This window comes from Pagrus major, chromosome 6 (genome assembly GCF_040436345.1).
Source record: "Pagrus major chromosome 6, Pma_NU_1.0".
In the NCBI taxonomy this organism is placed as follows: Eukaryota; Metazoa; Chordata; class Actinopteri; order Spariformes; family Sparidae; genus Pagrus; species Pagrus major.
In genome coordinates this window covers 17,387,870-17,415,761 of record NC_133220.1, presented here as the reverse complement: position 1 = coordinate 17,415,761, position 27,892 = coordinate 17,387,870, and the positions used below count along the sequence as shown (strand labels likewise).

At 40.5% G+C, this 27,892-nt stretch overlaps 1 protein-coding gene across 1 annotated transcript; it reads right to left on the bottom strand.

Moving 5' to 3' along the window:
- Window positions 1–1,875: 1,875 nt before the first annotated feature.
- Window positions 1,876–26,535, bottom strand: grm2b (glutamate receptor, metabotropic 2b). The gene is made up of 5 exons (XM_073468644.1): window positions 26,056–26,535; window positions 9,159–9,996; window positions 7,415–8,478; window positions 3,441–3,633; window positions 1,876–1,949 (listed from the first exon to the last, which is right to left on the bottom strand). The coding sequence occupies exons 1-5, from the start codon at window positions 26,500–26,502 to the stop codon at window positions 1,876–1,878; spliced, it is 2,616 nt and encodes an 871-aa protein (XP_073324745.1). The 5' UTR covers window positions 26,503–26,535.
- Between the last annotated feature and the right edge of the window lie 1,357 nt (window positions 26,536–27,892).

Below are 27,892 nucleotides of genomic sequence, written 5' to 3'. Positions count from 1 at the left end.
AACAACAATAATTGTTGTCGTAGGTGTCCTCTTTGGCTTTGGTGAAGAGTTATTGTCCTTTTCACTGGTGCACAATTGTGTCCTGGTACTTAAACATCTACTTATGAGTTAATTTGCTCAATATGGATTGAATACCATTTCTGCCTTTTTCCCTCACTTTTGCAGTTTATCATATTGACAATGACATTTCATTTTGTTATTAAAGGAAAATTATTTCATTATCTACTCACCCTCATGCTGATGGAAAGTCGGGTGAAGTTTTATAGTCCACAAAACATTTCTGGAGCTTCAGAACAGCAAACTTTGGTGCAGCATTCTCCTAAACAACTGAAGTAGATGTGGACAAAAAACATGAAATGGCTCCACGCATCTTCTCCAACATAATCATTGTCTGTTGAAGCCCCCAGATCCCAAATTGATTTGAAAAGATGTTATTTACACCCTTGACGCACAGTCGAGCCTAACTTCAGATAGGGTGCGTGCTAACACTTTAAGCTTAGCAGCTACAGTGAAGATTTCAGCTGAAAAAGGATGTAAATAACATCTTTACAATTCAATTTGGGATCTCTGGGCTTTCCAAGACCTGGATTATGCCAGACGAGCTGTATGGAGCCATTTTATGTTTTTTCTTTATATTTAAAACAAGTCCCCATCTACGTCAGCTTTTTAGGAGGATGCTGCAAAGCTGTTTTGCTGTGAAGCTCCAGAAATGTTTTGTGGACTACAAAACTTCACCCAGACTTGCCATCCACTCGAGGAGGAGTAGATAATGACAGAATTTTCATTATTGAGTGAACTCATCCTTTAAAAGTCACTTCTGGATGGGCTGCAAGTTTATGTCTTTGACAAACAGACCAGGCAGACAGTGGGCGGGTTGTTTATAGATTTATAAGTTATTCCAATTTAATATCACGAAACTCCAATCAGTAAAAAAGATGGAAAAGTCTGACTCGGGTGAATACATTAATAGGCACTGTACATGTATAATTGCACATACTGGACTAGTACTTACAGCAATAGGTAAGCTTAGAGAACTGAGCACCAAATACAAGTCTTGGTATTAGAATTAAAAACCATGCTGCGACTTCTACTTTTTTGTAATTACGGTAAAACTCAACTAAAAGTACTTACAGACATTTTAAAATAAGTTAATTTGGTTTTGAAGAGGAAGAAACCCTTTGAATCGAACCCTTTGTGCAAAAAAGGTTGTAATTGTCTCTGAATAGCTGCATTTAGTTTTTGTCAAGAATTGCAAGTGTGAATCCAAACACAGCGGTGTTTAATCTTTATATTAAAAAAAACATTTTATTTACATAAATTACAAGAAAGCACACACTGTTATACCAGTCTACATTAACACATGTCCTTTATATGGTCTAGTTGCCTACTTTTCATCACGTTCACTATGATTAGTCACATATTTTGTTCAACAGCAGAGCTAAATTTATTTCATAGCATTATTTTTTTCGTCAATGTCTACAACATTTGGATATATTCACAGCACTGTAAGGACAAGATAAGAACAGCCTTTTGTTTTGTATAACACTACTGCTTCACAAGCACCCATTTGACAACAAGACTCTTTAGGACAAGGCACGGTGCATTTAATCACATCTATCTGTAAACCAAGGAGATCACAGCATATTAAATCTATACAAAAAGGCTTTACAATTGATACATACTGCTCGCTGTAGGAACGTCATTTAGCTTTCACAGTTAGAGTTTACCCTTTCCACAGTCAGTCAGTCTACCCAGACAGAGTTATCTCTCTGCAGCATGTTGGATGGCGTGGGGGAGCTCCGTCATACACAGCCTTGTTTAATGGAGGGATGACTGATGGTGGGATGGTCTCTTGTGCTTAGAGAGGAACTTTTTTCACAAAGAGGACGTTGTAGAGTCCACCACCTCGCGGCCGTTACAGACTGCTGGCACGTAGTTAGAGGCTGATCCTGGGAGAGAAAAAACAGCAACGTTAGCCAGGCGAGAGTTTTTTACACTGTGAGGAGACAAAACTGTAAACAAGAGATAAAAGCTGTGAACAGAATTCTCATGATGTCATCGGCTCTGCACGTCTGCGTAGTTTTAGTTTTTCTTTTACATTTCCAAAAATGTAATTTTACATGTTTATGAGTAGCTCTCGAACTCTTGAGTATTGTACTTAAAGAAGACATTAGTTTTCTTTCAGTTGCAGCACTGTATTCCCCCTCTGTCTGAAATGCTCTGTTTTAGCTCCTGTCTCTTTAAGGCCCCCTCCTGAATATCCAGTCTCCTCTGATTGGTCAGCTCACACACGCCTGACCCATCACCACTTACAACAACAAAGCAGCTGTGCTAAATCAGCTCTTACTGGCCAAACTAGCTGCTAGACATATATTATGCAAATTATGACTTTTACATATAATTGAGTATATTTACATTGGTGTATTTCTACTTTTACTGAAAGGCCCAGTGTGTAGGATTTAGTGGCACCTCGCTGTTAGGGTGCGGATTACAACCAACTGAATACCCCTCGGAAGGACATACAGTGGCCACTAAAACCAGAAAAAAGCAAAAGGCCCTTTCTAGAGCCAGTGTTTGGTTTGTCCGTTCTCGGCTACTGTACAAAAAACAGACTTCATGGAAAGAAGCCCACTCCCTCTGTAGATATAAAAGGCTCACCAAAAACACAACCATTGTCAGTTTCAGACTATATATTTCACTTCTCCCTATATCCTACAAACTGGACCTTTTAAGTAAAAGCTCTGAATACCTCCTCTAATTCATGACAACAAGCATTCATTTATGATTACTAAAACGTTTTCAGTCTGGGTTAGCAATAACAGTTAAACTAGTACTAAGCCTTAAAGCGCATAGTTGTAGTTTGGACTGTTTGAGCTCTTCCAGCTCTAACAGATTAAAATGAATACTCATTGCACTATGTAAACCCAATATGTCTGTGTTTATTTATGAAGTCTGTGCTATGAATTAGTCCGTTATTATTAAGCTTTCGATAAGGCTGGCATTTATCCAACATGAGAAGAAACATAATGATTGGATTTTAATTGCTTCTCCACGCTGATGCAAAACCAGACAAAAAAAAAAAAAAAAGCCGAGAAAACTTTCAATTTTGTTGACTTTTATTCTCAGATTTCTTTCTTTATAGTCCTGTTTCATTAAATAATATGTAGAAAGCTCTGACACAAATGCAACATGTAGTAACACTGTGCAACATTATCTTTGGGTGGTGTTTTAGAAAATATTACAAGTGTTTCATGCAAGGCAGGTCCCAATCCCCTTGTTGATTACACTGTTATTACATCCTATTTTGGAAACCTAAACCGATGCAAGGTATTAGGTTGCAGCTGAAATTGTGAACAGATGTCTTCATGCTGGTGTTTACAATTTTAGTATGCACCGCACTGGAGAGATCGACGAGTACCAGATATAGTGGATACTTGTACCTTTAGAGTAGCTGGAGCTGGGAGCGGAGGCAGAAGCAGACACCGTGGCACTGAAGCGGTTGGTTGTGACTCTGAGCGAGGCCACATTTTTCTGGGGCTGGAACAGAATGATGTGAACCTTGGGGGCGAAGAGGCAGCCGAGCACCACCGAACCGCTCAGACTGACGGAGATACACATGGTGGTGGTCTGCACCTGTGAGGAGAGACAGACAGACAGACAGAGAGTGGGTGGGTGATGGTGAATATATGTGAGTCTGCTTCTGTTTTCTACTTTTGTCTTCAAAAGGACTAATGAAGTTTGTTCAAAGGCCACCTGGCCCCTGCACTCCTCACACACACACACACACACACATGCACACACACACACACACACACACACACACAGACAGACACACCTGTTACTTCACTACAGCCTTTGATCCAATCAGGTCACTCAGTTTCATTTGTTTCCTGCTCTAATTAGTCCCCAAATCTTCATAATTATCAAAGTAAATGTAGGTTTCAATATATTTATAAAATGTGTATGGAATTTTTTTTTTTTTACTATTTTTTTTAATTTATTTTTAAAAATGCATATTTATTTCATATTTACTTATGCGTTTATTACCTGCGTCAAGGAAGTTATGTTTTCACCCATGTCTGTTTGTTTGTTGGTTGGTTTGTCAGCAGAATTACCCAAAAGCTACTGAATGGATTTCCATGAAACTTGGATGGAGGATGGGTCTTGGCCCAGAATAGAACCCATTTACTTTTGGTGCAGATCCAGCTACAGGAACAGATCCAAGAATTTCTTCTCTCTCTCCATAACATTGCCAGATAGGGCATTTTTTGACATTTTCGTAAATTTTTTCAAGGAAATATCCATGGATCGTGATGAAAAAAATCAGGCATATTCAAAGCTATCTATGAGTGAGTACAGCATCATGTGAATCCAAATGAAAGTCCAGATCTAGCATATTTAAATATGTTTTATTTGATACTGGATTAGGCTTAATTGAATTAAAGGAGACCTTTGGGCCTTGGCTAAGGTATGCGCTCTACTGAGTGCCATTCAAGTTTATCTTTTATTTTCCCTTTACAGTTACGGAGTGTGTGTTTTTACAAAAATCACTCCCAAACCAATCACAATCTCCATGTCAAATATATATTGAACACCTTCATCGTAGCATTGTTTTTTCGGTGCACAAAACACCTCTTCTCCTTTTCTCACCTCGCCCGGCTTAACATAGAGGTCACAAATTATCTTCATGTCCAAGGCCAAGGCCTGACAGTCCTCTTTATTTCCATCAAGCCAAATCAATATCAGACTCAGTAGCCCTGTATCACTAAATTCTAAACCACCCATAACTACTTAACCATAATTTAAGCACACCAGATCTACGATCAAATTGTACTCACTCAAAGATACCAGCCACCTAAATATGCCCTCAGTTTTTTTGTAATCCTGTTTAAAAGCCAACCAACAAACGGAGGTACGGGTGAAAACGTAACCTTCTTAGCATAGGTAAAAACGAGCAGGCATCAAACTAATGTTTTGTTTTTAGTTAAATAATGATGTCATATGCTTCAACTGTATTTAGTTGCTTTTACATTTGCTAAATGTGCTAAAACTATCCTAAGTATGCCCAAATGTTCTGTATCCTGCGGTCATATCACAAACAAAAATAGAAATCTCCCATGTCGTTTTTCTACTTCATGCACTTAATATTCTTGGATTATCAGCCGCATTTCCATTTCCAATTATGTACGTGTGCGTGAAGTTCTCAATTAAGAATGTTAGCAATTCTAATTGTCTATCTGCATGTGCATGAATATGAGAGCAAGAAGAAGAATGTAGGATAAGCACAGCTGGCTGTCCTGGAAAGTCAGGGCCTTGTTAGTCATATTTCAGCCACTAATGTGAGCTGACTGCTGGGGTCATCTTCCTGAGCACCGTCTCTTCCCACCCCACTGGTTACCCCTGCAGTCCAGGAACTTCTATTTGCAGAACCACAGCATGAAGTGAAATCTCTCCTAAACAAACCGCACAACAACAACACTGCGGAAATATGAGAAGTCCTCACACATGTTTAAGCTTTCAAGTACAGAAATAACAAAAAACACAGTTGGGACTGTGGGTAAAACTACTTCACTGCAGCTTCTTATCTATTTCAGCCATAAAAGATGTCTTTCTAGCAGCTATTTCCATTGAACAAATAATTATGGAGCACCAATAGATACTGCAGTGCTGTGTGAACCCAACTGTTTCTCACTTTAAAACTGACAGCGAAGAGAATGAGGTTTCACTTTTTTGCTTTATTTAGTGCTGAGTGCCTTTTTAAAGCTTTCATTTTAGTTATATATTTGATTTTATAAACAGATATCCGTATAGTTTTAAGTTTAGCTTAGCTTAATTTGGATTTGACTGCATATTATCAATTATTTTTTTTACTTCCATTGTACTTTACGATTCGTCAATTTAATTTATTTCATTTTATCTTTTGAAAATCTATTCAAAAATAACGAATATATGAATTAATGTATAATTAATCAGTATATACAATGCATAATTCAGTCACTGACTGTTTCTACAGAGATGAAATTGACTTTTGCTCAAATAAAATGAATAAAACTGACAGCAGAAGGAGGTTTGAAATAATTTTCACGTAAAGGACCCTGAACATAACAGAATATCTGTATCCATCTGTGAAACCTTGAGTTCATCATGATTCACTGGCTACACAAGGCTACTCTCTCATTAGAATATTTCTGTGCTATCCAACCCTAATTTGAAATGTGGCAACTGAACCCACAGCCATTATTATTGGTGTCACACAGAACCAAAGCATGAAGGTCTCTGTTGCAATGCCAAACCTCTCATTCTTTTCAGTGTTTGTGTGTGTTTGCTGCCTCTTCACTATGAAGCCTTATACTCGCAATGTTCAGCCAGCCAGCCTCAGATATCCCACTGGGAGTCAGGAAAGGTAAAGGTTTTCAGTTCACGGTTTGGGTGCCAGAAAAGCTGATCACTACAGACATGAAAAGCCTGAGGTACATCATGATGATACAAAGCTTGTGTGATTTGAGACCTCCCCCCCATCTGTTTGCACAACAAAGGCCTTGTTGCTGACCAAATGCTGTGGCAGCACCCTTGAGTCAGCCTAAGGCACCAGGACTCATAACTTACATGTTCTGTCAGCTTTACGCTCGTTGTTTTGCCTTCTTACTCCACACTGCATGGAGGGATGTATGAATTCGTCCTTGCAGCTATGCATTCTCTACTTTGGAATAATCAAATGTATATTCAAATTTTTGGTCTGTTGAAGCATTTCAGACAAGTCCAGTAATAGTTATGCATATAGTCAGCCCATTTATTCATCATTTGTGTGATTCAGGGTAAATGCAGCCTTTAGCAATTTGGCTGCGAGACTTTATTTCCATGTGACAGCTCTGCAGCAGATATGTCATATTTCCTCTGACTATTAGGGAGGCAGTGTCACTAAATGTCCCTGCTTACAATTATTTTTACTTCATGTCATAACACTGCTTGGTGAGTTCACCGAATAGGGCCAGTTATGATTTAGTCTCTGTATCTAGAAAGAAAAACAGCAATAAATCTCTTGATTTGATCTTCGGCACCTGAAATGTGTCATTAAGCATTTAGTGATGCTGTGATTCAATGAATCAGTTTGACTGTCATTAATTATTTCTATCTGTATATTCCAGCTTCATCCGTCTCCAGAGTCTTTGTTCTTTTCTTGAAAGATCCTTCAACCTACATGAAAAGAAAGCTCACTCTTTCATGGGTCTGGGTGAGCATGATCAAATGGAATCTGAGAGTGACACCATCTTCTTTAGGAATGATAAACACACTTGGGATAGTCATTTATAGAGGTTGTTTACATTATTCCACAACAGTGGGCTTGAGCAGTTTCTAGAAATCTAAATTCTAAATACTTAACAACTATGAAAGACACATTTTCATGGATAGTTACCCTGTAATCGCTGGCAGTGACATAGAAAATGGGCTGGAAGGCGAGCCAGATGATGCAGGTGGTGTACATGGTGAATCCGATGAACTTGGCCTCGTTGAAGTTCTCGGGGCACTTTCGCGTCTTGAAGGCGTAGACAGTGCAGAGGATGATGAGGATGCAGTTGTAGGTGAGTGACATGAGCATGCTGGAGTCCCTGCTGTTGCACTTGAGGGTGACCACGTCTCTCCTCTCTGGGCTCACCTCCTTCCGAACCCCTGGCACCTCCACCAGCAGCCAGATAAGAGCCACCAGCAGCTGGCAGGAGATAAGAGCGCCGCAGATAGCTACCTGGGAGGCGGGGCTGATGAAGCGTGGCCGCTGGGCTCCATCTTTCACTCCGCTGAAGATACGTGCGATACGGTTGGTCTTGGTAAGAAGGGCTGAGTAGCACACTGCGAAGGAGGTGCCCAGGCCGAGTCGGCGCAGGGTGCAAACAGCAGTGGAAGGTTTGGCGATGTAGATGAAGGTCATGAGGTAGCACATCAGCACTCCCAACAGGAGGATGTAAGAGAGTTCACGGCCACTTGCTTTAACCACAGGCGTCTCGTTGTGCTTGAAGAACAGGCCCACTACTGACAGAGTGCACAGTATACCAAGGCAGGAGATGGTGACAGGCCCGATGGCCCAGGCATCCTCCCAGCGGATGTATTCTTCAGGCAGATCATAGCAGCCGGTCAAGTTAGCCAGCGGCCACTGACCGAAGCTGCAGTCCGCACAGGTGAACTCGTCCTGCAGGTACTGGTAGGGCTGGCAGGGGATGCAGATCCAGCAGCACACATCTCCAGGCTGCATACTCTTTATCTCGTTCTTCCTGCAGGGGTCGCTGCACTGGGAGGTGGGCGGTGCGAGGCTACGCCAGTGCACCATGCTGGTGTTCAGGGTCAAGTTGTGGTCCCAGTAGCCGACCTTCTTGTAGATGAACTTCCCGTCTTCTTTGTGGTAATGAAAGATGTTGTAGCGGCTGATGCTGTCGCCGAAAGCGTCGAAGCGCACCATGCTCTCTGCTTCTGTGGGTCTGAATGGAGCTGGGAGGAAACAAAGAGTAATGTTGACTTAAGGGTACTGTAAAGGACATAAGTCTTGAGACAATATAAGGGTATGATTTAAATTAAAGGGGCTCTATGTACCAATTTGTAATGATTAACATGTATAAACCAGAGTTTTTTTGGCCATATGTGAGCGGATTGTAACGTGATGTGAACAGTGAGACCTCCCCCGTCTCTCTCAGTTTCCTATACAAGACTGTGAACGATTTGTTTAAGTTGTTTAATGCTGCTGGACTGTGGATTTCCTTTCCGATTTTCCGTGACAGTCCAAAAGCTGTGACTCAGTGCCTCTCTCCGCTCCGCAAACAGAGAGCAGGTAGTGCACTGACTGATGCTTAAAAAACATAAAAATGTAATGCAAAAATGTCACTGTCCTGGCATATTATCAGTGAATTCCTGTAAATACTCACAGGTTTACTGCCATTTAAGCTCATCTAATATGTGTATTCATTCATCCAACCAAGACCCTGAATAAACACAAAGCCCTTTTTCAGTGCAGCAGAGGAAATCAGTTGATGTCTTGTTCCAGTGACATGCTTATTTGCAAACCTGTTTGCTTTACATGAAAATGTTCAATTACGTGTTCAAGTACAAATGAAACAAACACTCTTGTTCCAGTGAGACATTGTGTCTGTGTTTGCTTCCATCATTGTTCCTACCTTCAAATTTGGTCTTCAAGATGAACTCCTTGTAGAACCTTTTGCCGTTACCTGGTTTCATGGCTTCACACACCTTAGATGTGTTGGAGCACACAGCTTGCCTCATGTTATGCAGAGCGTAGGCCATGGCATAGACTGCATTTACCACAAACATGATCTTGGACTCCTGCTCAAAAGTGCCATCTCGCAGGCTGTGTTCACTGCAGCCAGCTTCCTGGAGGCTACAGCCAAACCGGTGCTCCCAGAACTCTTTGAACCACGGGTTCCTTGTGTTGGTGTACGGGTTCAACTTGGTGAAGTAGTCTTCAAACTCTCTAATTGGGTAGGAGGCCAGCTCAATAGTGAAAGCCATGTCTGCTGCGGTCTCGCTGCCCCTCACCACACTCTCCTGCGCTCCCCATCCATCACTCGCCACCCAGGTGAAGGTGACATTCATGCGAGCAGCGGCCACCAGCAGCTCACGGGCATCTTCGCTGCGGGTGAACAGGATGACCACCTTGGCGTTGGACTTCTGCTGCAGAGCGCGAATCACATTGTCATAGCCCTGGCGGTTCATGGAGCGGCTCACCTTGGCTGAAGTGGCGATGCAGATTTGGCGAGTGCGGGCCTCCTGCTGGAAGGCGTCGATCCCAGTCTCACCGTAGTCGCCCTCTGACGCCACTGTTGACACGTAGGTCCAGTTGAAGTAACGCAGGATCTCAGCCATGGCCTTGGCCTGGTAGAAGTCAGGAGGCACTGTGCGGGCAAAGTAGTCATAACGGCTCTTATCGCTGAGCTTTGAACTGGTGGAGGCATAGCTGATCTGAGGAATCTGGAACAATCGCAGGAGGTTGGCCACCTGAAGAAAGAGACGGAAAATATTTCAATAGGTTTATTATATGTTTGTAAAGTGTCATTTCACACTCATGAAGCCTTTGTCACCGGTCCCCTGCTAGAAACAAACAATCGACTTTGTTGCTACATGGTACTGAATGTCAGAATGTCCTGGCAAACCTGTACTTGACGAAGGACTATAAGGACTACACTAATATATCATCACCTTTTTAGTTTATATGGCATTTATTCACCCAGCGACCTCTGGTGGCCCTTAGTCCACATAGAGAGCAGTCCACATAGAGAGTCCACATAGAGAGCAGGATGGGGTGGACGGAGGGGTTAAAAAAAAAGGATTTCCCTTCCTCTTGTCCCGTGTAAAACCGAAAGGGTTTCACCTTTCAACATTGCAACATTGTCCACTTGTGTCACACACATAACAACTTAAGTAACATATAGACGCACATAAGTGAAATTACACAAGTATCGTACCAAACTGCCGATAGACAACTTTTTTGCTTTAACTTCTCGTTCTGAAGTAATAAACGACCGCACAGTGTCATGGCTGTAAAAAAAAATTACACAATCCATGTTAAAGTTCCCTATAAACCTCGCTTTCACTATGCTTTTTGGCCTGCCACTGGGCTTTCTTTGCACTTTCCCACCAAGAACGAAAGACAAATTACGACACATTGCTTTGTACAGTAGCCAGGCTGTTAGTGGTAGCCACGTTGCTAATGCTGTCTTTGACACAGTGGCACAAACAGTAATTCCACAGGGAAACATTAGGAGAGAGGAATTTGAAAAATTGTCTGTTTATGCTTTAATTAAGTCCAAACGAAGATCTTTTCCTAAACCTAACCAAGTAGTTTGATTGCCTAATTCAAACCAAATGGCAAGTGTCTAATGAAGGTTCACGTTGTTTTGGGAGACACTGGCGATCATCCTATTCAGTCATTTCTCCACTTTGTCTCCACAAACTCTTGAGTGAAATATTGACTCAGTGTTGATAAAATATTGAATATTGGCACTTGAGCAGAGCAGGAGTGTAGGAGTAGTAGGAGTGTACGAAAACAGTAAAGAAAAAAAACAAAACACTGAGCTGAAATGCATTATCAAACTATGTAGAGCTGAAGGGAACTCTTGGTAGATGGTAACTATCTGTGGTTTTGTTTCTGTGAGTGGCACAAGAGTTATTTTAAAAATATTGATTTCACCCGCAGTTGTACTGTCCTTCAGTTACGGATGCTTCTGCAGCTGACAAGCATAAAAATTGCTCAATTGTACAACATTCTTGTGGCTTAAACAGCATCTCTGATAGCTGAAAATTTTGGGTCAACAAAATGTGATTCTGCATCAAATTTCACAACTCTTTGCTTTTTAACTTGGATATCTATCTGGTCTACAGGTGAAGTGGAGCCATTAAAGGACACGGCTGCTCCAGTCTGACGCGCTTCAGCTCTGTGGTAAAGACTGGCTGTGGAAACAGGGACAATTCAATGTTCCTCTATCTCAAACTGTTTACTCTGTCAGGGATTCACATCGCCAGCTGCGAGTGCCACAAATCCCCTCACAAATAGAGCCACATAACAACTGCAACAATGGCACAAAGATAAGGGTTTTATCCGTGTGTTTTTCTGCTTTCTTGAGTTAAAAGCATTCTGTCAACGCATTAAAGTTTCATGACAGATTCTGTCAGACCTTAAGATGCCCACCTAACCCAGACAAATATATGGATATCCTTGCGGAGATGATAGTTGATGGCAAGTTCAACAGGGGTGGATGATAATCTTTAACTGAAACTCAGCAAGGCGTCCATGTTATACACAATATTGCTGAAATGATTGTGACAGAGTCATAACATAAAATCACTGCAATTATTTTCCCACACAGCACTACAGAGCCGACTATGACAGAGAGCTGGTGAAAACTTGTCATTTCCCAGGATTCCTTGTGAGACGCAGTGGTGATTAGTGGATACCCATGGGCTTCAGTTTGACTACCTCCTCCCCCAGGCTTCATTGTATGCCTGGAGGCTTCCCAAACAATGGCATCCCCACAGATATAATTGGAACCTTCCACCCTCACACTATTTATTAAAAGTACTATTGTCTATTACAGCTCACTCAATCCAACCCATGAAACAGAGCAATCAATCTTTGCTGCGATATTGTAAATCTCTAGTGTTATATACTGTATGTGTAGTATGATCACAATTTTCTGCATGTGGTGCCCTGAACATGTTATTCAACAGCCTATTTTTAGTCATGCTCGCGGCATGGCTGCAGGGATGGCAGTGCCGGTCTGTCGGTCAGTTGGTCCATCACTTTGGTCCAGACTGTCGTATCTCAATTCTCATTATTTACTATTTAAAGATTATTTACACGAAAAAGAACAGATGATGACAGATGATGAAATGATTTTGCAATTCATAAATGAAAACAAAATCATAATGTCTTCATTGCAAGAATGTTAAACTAAGATGTGAACATGCATCATTATAGTTGCTAAACATCAGCATGTTAGCATTTAGCTCAAATAGAACCACACTGTATAACCACAACCTCACAAAGCTGCTAGCATGATTGTAGACTCTTCTTCTTCTTCTTCTTCTTCTTCTTCTTCTTCTTCTTCTTCTTCTTCTTCTTCTTCTTCTTCATTTTACATCCTTCAAGCGTTTTCTTTCATTACTCTTTCTGACTGCACAATTACCTCCTGCAGACACATTCACCTTTTCATTGCTATGGCCAGCTTTAATGTAAACTGAAGTATCTTGAACTAATGGAATGAGACAAACAGAGACTACTAGACATTGTATATGCAATGCAAACACACGCTGTTTTGCCTCAGAAATTACCAACATTAACCCTGATCTGTGAGCGGCCGTGTGCTTAACCTCCTTTAGCTTAATCACCCGAAAGACAAGAGCTAGAAGAAAACACAGGCATTAAGTCTTGAGGGGATGAAAAGAGTAAATATGATGTATTGAGACAAGTGCACTACTGCACCCGGCAGTAGTCCTCTCCACTGTTTCTACTCCAATGGTCTCATCAAATTGCCCACTGAGAGACGTGATTTCCATCGTAAAAGTATGGGGAAGCCTGACTGGACCTCTGCATGTACTGATTCATTCATAGTGCCTAGCATATACACTGTATTTTGCATGCAGTCGGTCACACAGTCGGTTGCATGCAGTCGGTCACACTTGCACGGTAATAAGGTAGTTTCCTCCTCACAGAGTTTTCAGGCATGCAGTTGGCCTTCATCAATGGATTCCTGGAGAAGCCTGACAGCGCACCTTTCAGGACGGCACTGGAGTGTGTGACAGTAACCGTCTGTTCGTCCTCTGCGCTACTTCCCTCTCTCCATTGACAAGTCACGTAAGAACAGGCTCAGGGGTATCATACTGTAAATTGCTCTAATTGAATGAGACTCTCCAAACGCCAAACTTGTATTGAATTTCTTAATTATGTCCGGCCACAGTTGTAGGTACAGTACAGTTTACAATGAAATTTGCAAACACTTTGTTTAAGACTTGCACCACCCTTAATCTTAACCAATACATGCCTATAACTCTTAACTTTGTCCTAAACTGAACCCATAGTAAAGTCACAAACCACTTTGGCTTGTTTGGCTCACAAGTGCAATAAGTTGAGACACCAATTAGGTGATCTTCACAGTCCACTGGTTTAAAATCCAAAAGTGGTCCCCAAATGAGCTATAGCTTGGACTACAGAATCTAAAAAATAATAGTATATTCACACCGCAGCCTCCCTGTATGAGCGGGTCTGATTAGACTTTCAGGCACCCTCTCGCATATATTTTAACTATAACTATAAAGTAATCTTTTTAAAATCACTTCTCTTTTGAGATGTAGAAATCACCTGAATAGTGCCCATTTGTTGTGTGAGGACAAGTATAAGGAAGTACACACGAAGAAATTGCAAATCATTGCATTAATTAGATTAATGACCTCATTAGCTTTATAGGTTATATCTACTTTATTATGGTTATTATGGCAGTGCATTTCACAGTTAAGAACTTGTTTTGGTTCTATTATTTAATAAGGTCCATTAGTGAAACAGTGATTGTTTTTATAATATTTCCATCTTTGTGTCTTTCTTTTCCTCCAGTGTTCCTCTAAACCCAAACTCCAGTCAGTCTCTTTGCAGTAGAGCAGGCAGTAATATAGTACATGCTTTTGTACACAATATCTTATCTATCTCATAGATTATATACCACTCTACAAATACCATATGTCACCATTTGTCAAGAAAAGGAGTTTTGCTGATTACCATTAATTCTAGAGGCTTGTGTCGCAGACAGGGACTAAAAATAAAGTCTAATCTACATTAAAACGATTGTCTCGGTTTAAAAATCTAGTTTTATATTAAAAATGTAGTCCCAGATTAAAAATCTAATCTCAGAGTAAAAGTCTTGTTCCAGTTTAAAAGCCTAGTCTCAGAATAAAAGTCTATTCTCATCATATAAATCTAGTTCCAGTTTAAAAATCTAGTCCCAGAATAAAAATCTAGTCCCAGAGTTAAAGTCTAAACCCAGATTAAAAATATAGTCCCAGATTAACAATCTCGTCCCAGATTTTAAATCTAGTCCCAGAATAAAAATCTAGTCTGACATTAAAAGTTTAGTCCCAGAATGGATGCATCCACTGAATGATGTCCTTATCTAGGATTACACACGGTTTAATATTAGGATTAGTATTTATGATGTTTTTTGTCTCCAATATTCACTGAGGAAGGTTTCTACCAAAGTGTGAAATAACTGGATTAGTTTGAATGGATCATTAAGTTCATATTGTATTATCATATTGCAGAATGTTATTATTTACATTTCAAACATTCATGCCCACAAGATGCTCTGCCTCTCTCTCTCTCTCTCTCTCTCTCTCTCTCTCTCTCTCTCTCTCTGTGCAGAGCCAATTTCACTGTAGATGGAAACTAAACTGCTGTTTTCCTGAATGTGATTCTGTTGCCTTGTATTCAATAACATTTAAGGTCTTTCATTCATTTCTCTCACTGCACTTTAACATCCTATTTATGTGTCTGTTTCTACTGCCTTCTGGGTTTTTTATATATCTTGTAAAGCACTTTGCCATGTTGTTGAAACCTGCTTGATAAACTTGCCTTGCCCAAAATCATAGTTCAAGACCCACTCCACCTGAACCTGTGCTGTCCTTCGCTTGGATATTTGCCTTCGCAGTGTAGAATGATTTATGTGTGCATGAGTTTGACACTTGAAGGCTGTTTTCATTTTTCACCTGCTGCAGGGGGAACGTTTCTCTGCTCTCAAATCTTAATTCAAGAATTTGCGATATCTCAACTAGATTGGAAACCAATTGCGATCCAGTTTGTAACATATGAGCATGAAGTGAGTATGGATTCTGGAGACGTCTTGTGTCCAGCAGTAAAACTTTTGAATTTAATAATACTCGCATATTGAAATAATCAGGGTTTTTTGATGCATGTGAAGGAGCAGATGCAGTTTTAAGTATTATTTTAATGTCTTAAAACATGTCTGGAATAGATCTATAAATGAAGAAATGCATTTATTTGTGCCAAAAAGGAAACATTAAGGGCCACATTTATAGCTCCCTGAGCTTAGCATCGGTTTTACTCTTCCCTATGTTCCCTTTGAGACACATGGCCCATGAACAATATACAACATATGTGGTAAATGTTTACAGCGTGCAGTGTTTACGGCTACAGAAAGGCCACACCTCACACTGTGCTGAAGCACTCCACTGTGTAGCTTTACCGCAATAGTTAAGTAATACTAAAGCTATTAAAGCAGGGAAATATATCAAACAAGGTGGGCTGCAGTGTGAACTGATATTTCAAGGATAATGGGAACAGCTGGGAATGTGAGAGTATGGTATCACTGGTGTTTAGTTCATATATTTGTATCATTATCTGGTCAGTCAATATCATGATGATATAATAAAAAGACTGCACACAAACAATATTTTCAAGCTCCGCAGGTCTTTAGGCGTATGAATCCATGCACTGTATCTTGAGTTTGAACATAAAGCTTCAGGAGCAAAATAATGACATTTCAGTCCAGTGTTCCCTCAAAGGAGCAGAGGCGCTGAGGGAAGATATGAGACAGCTGGAACATGTGCAGTCTCTTACTCATGTGACTGTCATGATTTTTTCAACATGGAAAGTCCATCTGTATGTCCCCGAGGTCCCTGTCAAGCTGAGCCCTACAGTAGATACAGTAGATGACACGCAGAGTGAAACTTACAGATGTACAGTGCAGCAGCCCATTCACTCACCAGAGGTCCAGAAATACATGTTATGCATAATGGAGATAATGCAAACCGCTAATGTATTTTGATAATTCTGGTAAAATGTGACCATTATAATTAATAACAAAACCTTGTATACAATAAATTCTGAGGCGCAACAAAATTTCTCTTGTTTAATGATCTGCTCAGCGCCTAAACATGATGTTTCCTCTCAGCGTTGTGCTTTCAAAATGCCAATTCCAAAAGGAAACACAGATGTTGTACAAACAGTGGCCCAAATTATCCGTGCCAAGCTTGCGTCAGGTCCAATTTGGGAATAATCTACTTCAATTTCTGAAGATGAGAAATCATTCTTGTAGAGGGGACATCACACAAAAAATGAAGCAAGGAGAGAAAACAATAAATAATACCGAAAGGTCTAACTCTTAGCTTCCTTGATGAGAAAACACACCAAAGATTTAAATAAACAAACTTTAAAAAAAATCTGTGTGTCTGTGAGTGAAGTTGCATCAGTTCATATGAATATCATGAAATCAGTTTGTTTGCATGTTGATTCCGAATATTAATGGATAATGTGGCATACGATATAAGAAATGTTAATCAGACGCATGTTGACAGGTTTGCATTACTTTAATGTATGCAGCAGTTTTGATCCAAACATTCACCGAGAGGAAACGGCATCAAAGCTAAATCACGCTGCGGTCGATTGTGGGGAGGCGGCTGAGACAGCAGAACACCAGCACAACTTAATTGACCGTGCAACATCAAAAGCACACATCTTAAACCTGGATCTAGTTTTGTTCTCTCTCAGACAATTTGAGGCAAACCCCGAGCACTGAGCAGTTCTTCAGTGTGACTGCGGCGCCTCTCTTCTTCCAAGGCTGATTCTTCCAAATTGGAAATTGGATCAACAACTTTGCAGTGCTGCAACACCTCTGATGCTTTTTCTCTTGTTTACATTTGTTAATGCCGACTGATCTCTCAGCTCCAAGTTCATCTTGGCATTTTCTTGTAATACCCACGGCCGGTAAAGGAAAATCCTTGCAATGGGAGTGTAGACTGTTCACTAGCCTGTGCCATTTTATCATATCTGCTGGATCAGCTACCCATCTGTTGTGCAGCTGATGAGGATTATTTTTGATTTGAAGATGCTGTTTTGAATTCTGCCACCCAAAGTTTTCAACTATAATAGCTGTGATTTTGTAAGAGGACAAATGTTCCCCAATTTTATTAATTTTAACGATTTGTCCTCAACTAACTCCATCATCAAACTGCTCCTTGAGTCTCTACTGAGTTCTTACTTTTTATCACTTTAACTTCAATTTGCTTGCCTGCATGTTAAAATAACAGGCATCCTTTTAACATATATGTTAATAACTACCAGATAGATAAAGGAATAGTTCAGCCGTTTGGAAAATACATTTGTTTCTTTCCTTTCAGGAGTTACATGAGTCTGAGGTGTTGCTTAACTTGACTTGAAGACTGGAACCAGGGGAAGCAGCACGCCTGGCTCTATCCAACATTCAAAACTGCACTAAACACATTTCTAACACAAGTATTTTATTTGTTCCAGTTCTACGACGTCAGAGATTGTAAAGCAACCAGTGTTTTTGGCTGTACGTACTTCTTAATGAAATAACTCATTTGGAATGGCAAAGGGAAGGTGAAGCTGACCAGATTATATTTCCGATTAACAGAAGAATCTTTTCATGTGACTGAGTATGATTATGCCTTTTGACCCCGCACAGTATGAGCAACATAGATGGTAGTTCAATTAGCAAGCAGAGAGTTTGGTGATATAACAAGATAATGTGTTGTTCTAAAAAAGAAAAGTAATATCTAGTAATAACATGAAACTATGTCATAATATCATAAAAAAACCTTGTTATAACATGAAAAGGATCTTGTAAAAATGATTATGATGTCGCAAAATAGTTGATAATGAACATAACAATGAAGAAGTTCCCTGAAAACATCATCCACTCCAATAGAGTAGTGACTAGTGTTATTAAGGTTTTTTTTTTTTTTTGGTGGGTCATTTAAGCACTCACGGCACTTAGTTAAGGTTAGGAAAAGATTATGACCTTGGTTTAATGCAAAAAAATGCATGCTGTGACTTGAGACATGTGTTTATTAACATTAAACGGATACTCACAAGCTGAACTCTTAACCAAGGGGCTTATGTTGCCTACACCTAACTGTGAACCCCAGTCTCATTCACCCAGGCCACCTACCTGCGGCTCAAACAAAACGTTATCCAGGCGGTGATTACATTTGCTTACAGAAACAACTGAATGACATATAAACATAATTTCTATGAAATGGAGTTGACACAATACATTTTATACTGAAGATTTGGGAAACAATATACAAAGCTGTACCTTTTGGCCTGTTTACAGAATTCGATGTGATCTCATTTGAGGCATTGTTTATTCAAGGCAAAGCTTGGCAAGGCAGGATATCATTACAAGTAAACTCAATGTGCTTTATGTGAGCTGCATCTGCAGACACCCACCCACCCAAAGATCTACCCCACACACAAACACAGAGCACACAACAAAGGCCCGAACAGACGATAAGGTATTCAAAGCAGCAGATGCACATGTAAACAGGTATGTGTCATACATAAGACCGCACTGCATGTATTCATGTCTGTGGGTCACAGCTGTGATTCAGTATGAGCCCTTTGTGTAGCTGGAATGCAGCAGCAGAAATAAACGTGTGTTGATCTGCTTGCATGCTCTATTTCAGGAGGAGACAATTCCTCCACATTAAACTTACATCTATTATTTCCTCCCACCAGCAAAACAATGCTCACCACAAGAGCGACCTTTTGAAGCACTCTCAAGTACGAGGATATATCTGCGAGAAATGTTGCTCTTTATCATCTGCTCAGCTTAAAGCTTTGAAATATCACTTCTAGCCTCTAGCATTTAAGAAATAAACTTGATAAGTCCAGGAATTTTTACCGTCAGTGCTCCTGTCACACAATCTTAAGCATAGTTCTAAATAACAGCCACAGGTTCTGAGCGGAGACTGGTAATTTATTCCTGTGAAAATAAAAAAAAATAAAAAGCTGTCAGACAGACAAGATGAAGGAAAATGTGTCTGGAAATCGATTGGCGGGCAATATTATTGACCGCGGGGGTCCTGACTTTAACCAATCTGCCATTGTTTCCCTTCACTTTGAATGACGCACTGATGTGCTAATTAGGGAGATGAGCTGTTTCCTCCAAATGTGCTAAAGCTTCCAGTTCAGACATAACAGTCTATATCACATGATAAACAAGATGCTTTTGAAGTTCACACCAAAGCAGGATTTTTCCTTTGCCAGTCGCAATTCGTGAAGACCAAAACACAATAAGGAAGCCCTCTCCAGTTCCTCTGCATGACACAGCAACAGACTTAATAAACCACCGCAAACCAAAAATATAAAACACCAATATATGGCTGCACAGATATGAATTCTTATAACCTCAAATTATTGAGGACCTTCCCGGGTGCTTCAGCAATGACTTGCAGAGTTTGCCTACTGTGCTGTTGTCTTGTCTTAAAGGATTAAGTGGAGGTTTTTGAAATATAAATTTTAGGATGCTGGATTCTCAATAACTATTGTCTGAAGGGAGGAGAGCTCTGTAGTGCAATATTACATTTGAAGGAGATAGGCTGTTGAACTTTCATATATCTGGTGATTATTTAATTATTACCACAAAAATACGTTTTCTTCTTTGTGTACATGTGTGTTGAATCATTGGTTCTCGACCTGGGGGTTGCAAGTTCATTTCGAGGGGTTGCCAGATGGTTGTGAGGAATGAAAAATACATACAATAAAAAACACATTTTAGACAAGTGGTGTACGATGTTTGAAGTGCATGGGCAAAAAATAAAAAATAAAAAGGCCACCAGCCGGATGCGGTGGGGCGCCAGCGTGCAGAAAGACATGATATAGTTATAGTGAGGAGAGGACACTTCACCATGTTTTGTCCACTAGAAGGACACCCTGGAGGCCATTTTATCATGTTTTATGAGGGTACATTCACAGCATTTTTTCGAACATGGGGGCCCCCCTGCATCCCTGAGTCCACCAGTGTTTTAGACTGGGGAATATTTTTTAATGAAAAAAAAAGCTTTTTTTAGTTTTTCAGTTTTTTTTAAAGGGGCACTATGTAACTATGTTTTGATCTCACCCCACCAAAACTCAAAATAAACACCTGTTTTACTCTAATGTTTACACAAAAATGTAAACGTATGACTTTCAAATACATCTAGAAATTCATGTTCAGGAGGTAAACAAGTAAATAAGTTATTAAGTTATTTCAGGATGTCCAACAGTTTCAGTGAGAGTTTCTGCTTAAAGTTATTTGCATTAAATCTGCATTGAGGACAAAAGTTGTGCCTGGAAGCAGATTTCAGCTTCTTATTGTGTGACTGTGAAAGTGTGGGACCGGTTCAGAATGATTTCATTGTTCTTTTTTCATTACATGCTAGGTTAAATTTAAAACTGTAAAAATGTGTAGGCTGTTAGGATTGAGTCATCATTCATGGTCAATTCTATACAGCTAATATTCCAGATGGCAATAAAAGACGGTTTTCCTAAAACATGAAACGGTGAGAAGACATAAAAAGGACGACTACATATAGCAGGATGAGCAAGGAGATGATGAAAGGCTCCTTAACATTGCCGGGCTAATTATGAAAGAATCCTTTTGAGGCGGAGGAGAAACTGGCTCGTCTCTCACCATCTTTCCCACATCTCGTCCTTGGCCCCTGTCACCGGCAGCGTCAGCCTCCTCTCCACACGCAGGTGGACACGTCTCTGCCAGCCAATGGACATGCACCCCACGGATGGGAAAGCAGCTCCTCTCAAAGTTCCCCGGGAGCGTCCCTGGCACTTGTCCTCCTCACTTTTATAACGCTCTTCATCTCCACAAAGTGTTTCTCTGGGATAAATAGGGACTGTCTAAATCAGTGACCTCTCTCAAAAAAAAAAAAATCCCACCATGGGCTTCTCTCTGCTCTCACAGCTCGATTCATTAAAGTGGCCAGGAAATGAACAAAGAGACTGTTGAGCATAGTGATGCTTGAGGTATGTATTCAAATTAATACAAAAACCCTCAGTTTCTTTTTGAATCTTTTGGTCTGTGTGGTCGCTGAAGACTCATTCACATGGAGAGACACACACAAAGTCCTTTTCATGCTTCTTTAAAACATGCTGCTCTTTTGTCAAAGTATCATCAACTTTACAGGAGAAGATGATTTGTATCATTCACTTCTTCCCAGGCGAAGAAGCCCCGGGTTTAATGGGTAAGATGGACATCCTCAGTCCAGTCTGTCTGCCTGTGTGTCTGTGACTGTCCTCTCTATTCATGCTGACATGAAGCACTCATCACTGCAGACTCCTGGCAAACTTCCCCAAGGTTGGACCGTATTCTGACGTTGCTTTAGCAGACACTAACAAGGGAATCACAGTCAAAGAGGCTGCTGCACTCAACTTATTCAAGCAATCAGTGTTTCCCATTCTCATATTACTTACTGTGTGGAGCCGTGGCGCATTATGAATCAAAAACAAGTCCAGTTTTCACTCTTCCAAAAGGAGAACCGTGGGAATTAAACAGGATTTGATTATGAAGTCGCTTCATACATTTTAACAATGAACTAAATGTATAAAGAAAAAGTTTTAGTTTCACATTTTGGGAAATAAGTTTTAAAGATTGCTCCTAAATATCTAGGTGAAATAAATAGTTAGTTTAGCCAGTCCAGAATATAACATACCATTCTCGTTTAACCCTTTAGTTGGTTGTATGGATTAAACAAACAAGATAAACGTTTGAATTAGTGACCTTTAGTGGGGCTAGTTGTGTCCATTTTCCTGCTAAGCTAGGCTAGCCATATCCTGGCTATAGTGTCATATTTAAGGGATAAAAGAAGCAAATGGGGATTTCCTTAAATGTTAAAGTATTCCTTTAAAGCGAGAGCTGGCAAGATGATTTGTGTTTAGGAACCGAACAAATGTTTATCAAAACAGGTGTATTTGAGTGACAGGAAATGGGTGAACACGCGTCAGCTGCAAAAGAATAATTGGTAGATTGAAAGATGTTTGATTATTAAGTATATTCAGCGTTGGCATGAGACAAGGACATTGTAACATATTCTTAATGTTACTTTTAATGCCTGAGAAGTCTGGGGTTGTTACACCTCTTCCCATGGGGCTGATGTGTTTCCCTACATCTTTTACTTTGACGTTTGAGTGCTACTTGAACAGAGATGGATGAAAAAGTAACCACAAGCCAGTGGCCTTAGCTTCAATGCGCGTCACAGCATTGCGTCGTAACAGGGGCGAAGATCGCCATCGAAACATGGCAGCCAGTTGGACAAGCACAATTTTGGAACGTCTGTTCAAGTTCCCCCCATAAATTCCATCTATCTTTATTCACGCAGTGCTCAAACGTTGTTCAGTCGGTATTGAAAGAGAGACTGAAGTAAAAGATTGAAAATCATAGCCACCGTACTTTCTCTCTACTGTTCCCTGTTTCCCAGCACATGTTGAACGTGACACACCTGAAAAAACACAACAGACAAAAAAAAAACAAAAAAAAAAACAGTTCTCCTTCATTTGCAAAGGGAAAGGTGTTGATTGCCATTTCCTCAAGCATTTTTGACAAGTTTCTTTCAGCAATTTTAAAAAATCAAACATTGCTAAAATAAGCATTCTTTGGTGTAAAATGGCTTTAAGTGTAATAAGCTCCGACTTCAGCCACGCACCTGTGGTTTTATCATTTGCCTAAATTTGTTTGACACCATGTTATTCCACCTTCCTCAATCTCCATCTCTCTGTTGGAAATCACTGGAATCATCAGCATCATTGTATCTATACAATCAACCCTGATGACATAATCTTCGCCCAACATCTAAAACTGTGTAATCTGAAATACGTTCATTATCTGAACATTTTCAACAGCTCTGCTCACGCTTACAATGCCACCGTCATACAGTAGCATGGTTAGACTGCATAAACACTGCTGCATATTCATAAGCCGTCAATCTGCAGTTTCAGGTGTGATATAAAATATTCATGTGACGCTTTAGTGTCCCTCATGTGAGAAAATTCCCAGCATTAGTCATACTGTATGTGTTGCTGTTATGAGCTTTGACATTTTCAGTACAGGGATGTTTCCCCATCACAACAAGTTGCCAAAATAAACAGCTTGTTATCCTTTGTGTTTTCAAAGAGGGTTATTGTGGAAGAAAAGGGATGTCGAGACGTGGGGTGGCTGCTCATCGTGTTATTTAAGTGCTGGTTAAGCACAAAGCTAGTAAACTTTTTAATGAGATGAAATTGGTTGAGAAAAATAGTGAGCGAGCGGGGACAGAGACAATTACAGCAAAACACAAGTTTAATTGGAGCTGGGTGTGGAGCACAGGAAAGTGCAGTTTTGGTGAAATTTCAGTTGATAAACAATGTCACCATCCATGACAATTATGTGTCATAATAATTTGTCACAGATATAAGAAGATACCAAAACACAGAAAATAATTATAATTTGTTCCAGCTATTCAGACTCAATAGGCGGAATAAAAATTGTGATTTTGCAAGCTCTAGTAAATCAGAGTTCAACTTTAATTAGTTTTCTAAATAGTGCTTTACTATTGAAATATTAAAGGTGGTAAAATAATCAACAGGATGAATACTAATAAATAAATGTTGACATTATGGCATGCATGTACAGTACTGTATTGCTGAGATGTTTGCTGTACAGTAGTTAACATGAAATCAGCTAGCCCAGTCACGTCCTGATCCAAAGCTCTTTTGCCAGCCTGGTCCCTGAGCTCCCTGTTCAAACCGCTAACTGCGCGGCTAACTGAGCAAACTAGCTAAGGCCAGCTACAGTTAGCCGCAGGTAGCGGTTAGTCTGGTGATTTGAATGAGTATGAATTTGACGGGTGACCAACTCTTATATATTGCACCAGTTGTTTTTGAAAAGCAAATGTGACTAAAGCCTTATGTTCATAAATGTGTTGTGAGCTGAAGTTAATGGAAAGTGTAACCAAATTAAACCTACACACTCGCTAACACCCAGTGCATCATGGTAATTATGCCGTGTGAGGGCAATCAGAATTAATTAATTATGCTCAGATGCTTCGCCTCTGGCAACCTTTAATACGTGTGTGAAAGGTCAGTTTTCTTTGCAAGGTGGAAATGAAGTCGCTGACAAAGTGATGGATGTCTCTGTGAATGTTGATGCTTCAAACAGAATCATCCCAGGTGGATTTTTATTCCGGCCAAGGCAGAATCTCTTCCCGCGGAAGGCTCAGACTGCCAGCTCAGGAAAAGTGGAGACGCTGGGCATGTTTCTGTGAGGTGAGGTGTGAGGTGTGAATAAGTGGGTCTATATGCAGATTCAGTTTGCAGTATGCAAGTTTATCCACTCTGATGTATCACAATGAAACACAGAATGAATGAATGACTGCAATGATTTAATGAATTAAGTGTGGGTTTTCTGTTTTCTGTTTGGTTTAAAGGTGCTTCAAGTTTCAAAATATTATTTCAAAATTGTAGAAATGAATTCCTTAAAAAAATAACAACCACAAAATGCAATTTACAGGATGGAGTGAATATGCAGCTGAAACATTAGCATCCTGCTTTGGTGAGCAGGTTATGATTGAAACAGGAATATGACGCCTATCTATTAAGTTTAAACCAAATCAAAACAAAGAAATCCTTATTGCTGTACAAGAATGTCAGCATTTCAGTGATTCTGCAAAACCTTTGAAAACATTCGCTGCTGAATGAAAAAATGTTTTGCTTTCTGCAGAATCACAGTTAGTTTTTCTAGACACTTAAATTGTCAAATAACCACCATTGCTGATGGAAATCTATCAACTTGACACAGGCAGAAATGTTTATGGAAGAGGAAATGCTTTAAAGGAGACATATTATGCTCATACTCAGGTTCCTAATTTTATTTTGGGTCACTGCTAGAACAGGTTTACATGCTTAAATGCTCCAAAAACACATCAGTTGTCTCATACTGTACAGTTCTTCAGCACTGTTCCCCCCCCCCCATGTCTGAAACGCTCTGTTTTAGCTCCTGTCTCTTTAAGGCCCCCCTCCCAGATACCCAGTCTCCTCTGATTGGTCAGCTCACACACGCCTGAGCCAGTACCGCTAAAAACAACAGAGCAGCTGTGCTAAATCAATTCTTACAGACCAACCTAGCCGCTAGGAAGAAATTATGCAAATGTGTTACATGGTGATGTAGTGTGATGTCACAAAGTCACAGAACTAAAGGCGGGACTACTGACGAGGCGTTTCAGGAGCAGTGTTTTCTGTGGGAGAGATGAGCTTCTGTTGGTGCGGACTTGACCGTTTTGACTTTTAAGGTCTTTTACATGAACATGAACATGAACCCACAGTATATAACCTACTGAAAGAAAGGAAAAAAGCGAAAAAGCATAATACTGTAGGTTTTATTCATGTTGTGTTTAGTTGCATCATTACCTTGAATAAAATTAAGAATTTCTTTGGGTTTCAACATTGTTGAAACATTTGGGTTCCTGTAACTGCAAAACTCAACAAAACGTATAACAAACGTCTGGTTGTTTGTAAACATTTTAATGCAGAAATGTTACATCTTTAATGTGAAGTAAAGATCAAAGTTACAGGACCCTTTCATTAAAGTCAGGTATGGATATAAAGGGCACACTACTTCTTTTGTTGGCGCTGTAGATGATACGTAAAGTTTTGCATTATGTGATTATTGCAGTAGAATCTACCAAAACACTGAGTTTGTGAGATAAATGGATTTGCTCATTTACCTGAATGGAAACATCACTGTAGGATCCTCCAATGACCCCAGAGATGGCCAGTGGAACCTCGTTTTGGATGGGCCTGGAGCCGTCCGGGCAGATGAAGCCTGGATCTTGCACCTTGGTGAGGGAGGCTCTGACGAAATCAAGGGACTGCTCCAGCGCGTATGTGTCCTTCGAGCAGGTGTCCAGGATGTGGGCTCCCAGCTGGAGCCCGGGAAGGATGCGATCGCTGGAGTTAATCTCATCAAGTGCCAACAGCATGGCCTCCAGTCTCTGGATCCCTCTCGCCTCATTGATTTTACCGCAGTCCTCCGTCCCATCGCCTTTTTGGTGCACCGGGAACAGGCCTCCGATCACCAGGTCCCCGTCCAAAATTATCTCCCGTTTGGCTGCAGGTGGTAATCTGGAGATGCTGGGCAGGACTCCTAGTATCAGCAGCTCCAGCAGGAGCATGTGAAGAGGCCAATAATGGGCAGAGTTGGCCAAAGACCTGGGGCAGAGCACGACACTCAGCATGGCAGGATCAGGATGCAGGGTTCAGCTGGGTGAAGTTGAGAGGAGCAAAGGTTCACAGGGTCTGGAGGCAGATCACTTTCAAGTCTTCTCTCAGTGGGTGCAGCATGTTTGATATTTCCTGAGTGAATCAAAGGAAAAATTAATTAAATGTGTTAATAAAGCACAAGGCTCTATCTATCTATCTATCTATCTATCTATCTATCTATGAGCAATAACATAACCATATGTCTTAAAAGGTGCATTATGACGCCCACTGACAGCTTATACTTGTGGCTTTTTGTCACAGATTTTTCTTAGTACCATTACTCTCTTTCAGCCCTGTCGCCCACAGATGATGAAACAGTCATAAATAGTGCTTCTCGGCTTGGTGTGACTGTTTCAAATCTAAACCAGTTTATATCTAAACTTTCTCTTCTTTACAGTTTTCTCATTGATTTTTGCCTGGACTTCTTTTGTCTTCCCCGTGGCCTAATGTGATCTGCAGAAATGTTACAGACAAGTAATGGTATTACTTGACAGCCTAAACCCGAGACTGCTTCGTCAGGAGGGTGATATCGGGCTAACTGGAGTCTTATGAGTTACTTTTTTTGAAGTGAAACATAAGTAGAGGTTATTTCAGCGAGGCTCTCTCCGGGACTCCACAGTGTGAGATAAAATCCTTGCAGTTTTATCTGAAAGACAAACTCGGAGTGACCACATCAAACATTTACAGATATTTAAGGCACAGCTCGAGTGGAGCCTAATTTCCAAGCTTACAACCGAGATATATCACATAGATGGTGGTTCTCCTCAATGGCTGGGGTTGCCATGGAAACATGGTGGGTAAGAAATGAGGGTTGGACTGCAGGGAAGTGGGCAGTGAGACATGTATGCTAATATGGATTCCTATCATGCAGAGGTTACAGGTTTCGGTCTCAGCAGGAGGTGTTATGATGTCTGATTGGGGAGGTGGGTCGGTTCAATCACAGTGTTCTCAGAAAAAGAGAGAGAGGAGGGGGGGGAGTCCTTTTTATCACATTCATCAAACACACACTCACACACACACACACAAGTTTAACAAACAGATTGATTGAGGCAGTTTTCACATAGGGACAATGGGCTTTTAATGGCTTACGGACCATTATAGACTGTGTCTATTTTGGATTTTTTTTTTTAAATCCAAGTTCTGATTTTAGTGGAGTCAGAGCCCACAGATCCTGTCTGGAGTTTGGATCATTTGATGTGCTGCCGCTTCGCTCTCCATTAACGAGCAGCAGGGAGCTTATTAGTGACTTTTGCTGTTCAGTTACAAAGTACTGCTACTGACATCGTAACATTACATAAAAAT

What these genes read in the sequence shown, in the direction of transcription:
- grm2b (XM_073468644.1), bottom strand. Translation starts at nt 26,502, where the DNA reads ATGCTCCTGCTGGAGCTGCTGATACTAGGAGTCCTGCCCAGCATCTCC. An exon ending in TCACTGCCAGCGATTACAGG is followed by an intron (nt 3,634 to 7,414) that starts GTAACTATCCAT and finishes CTCTCCTCACAG; the next exon opens with GTGCAGACCACCACCATGTG. An exon ending in CAGCTCCAGCTACTCTAAAG is followed by an intron (nt 1,950 to 3,440) that starts GTACAAGTATCC and finishes TTTCTCTCCCAG; the next exon opens with GATCAGCCTCTAACTACGTG.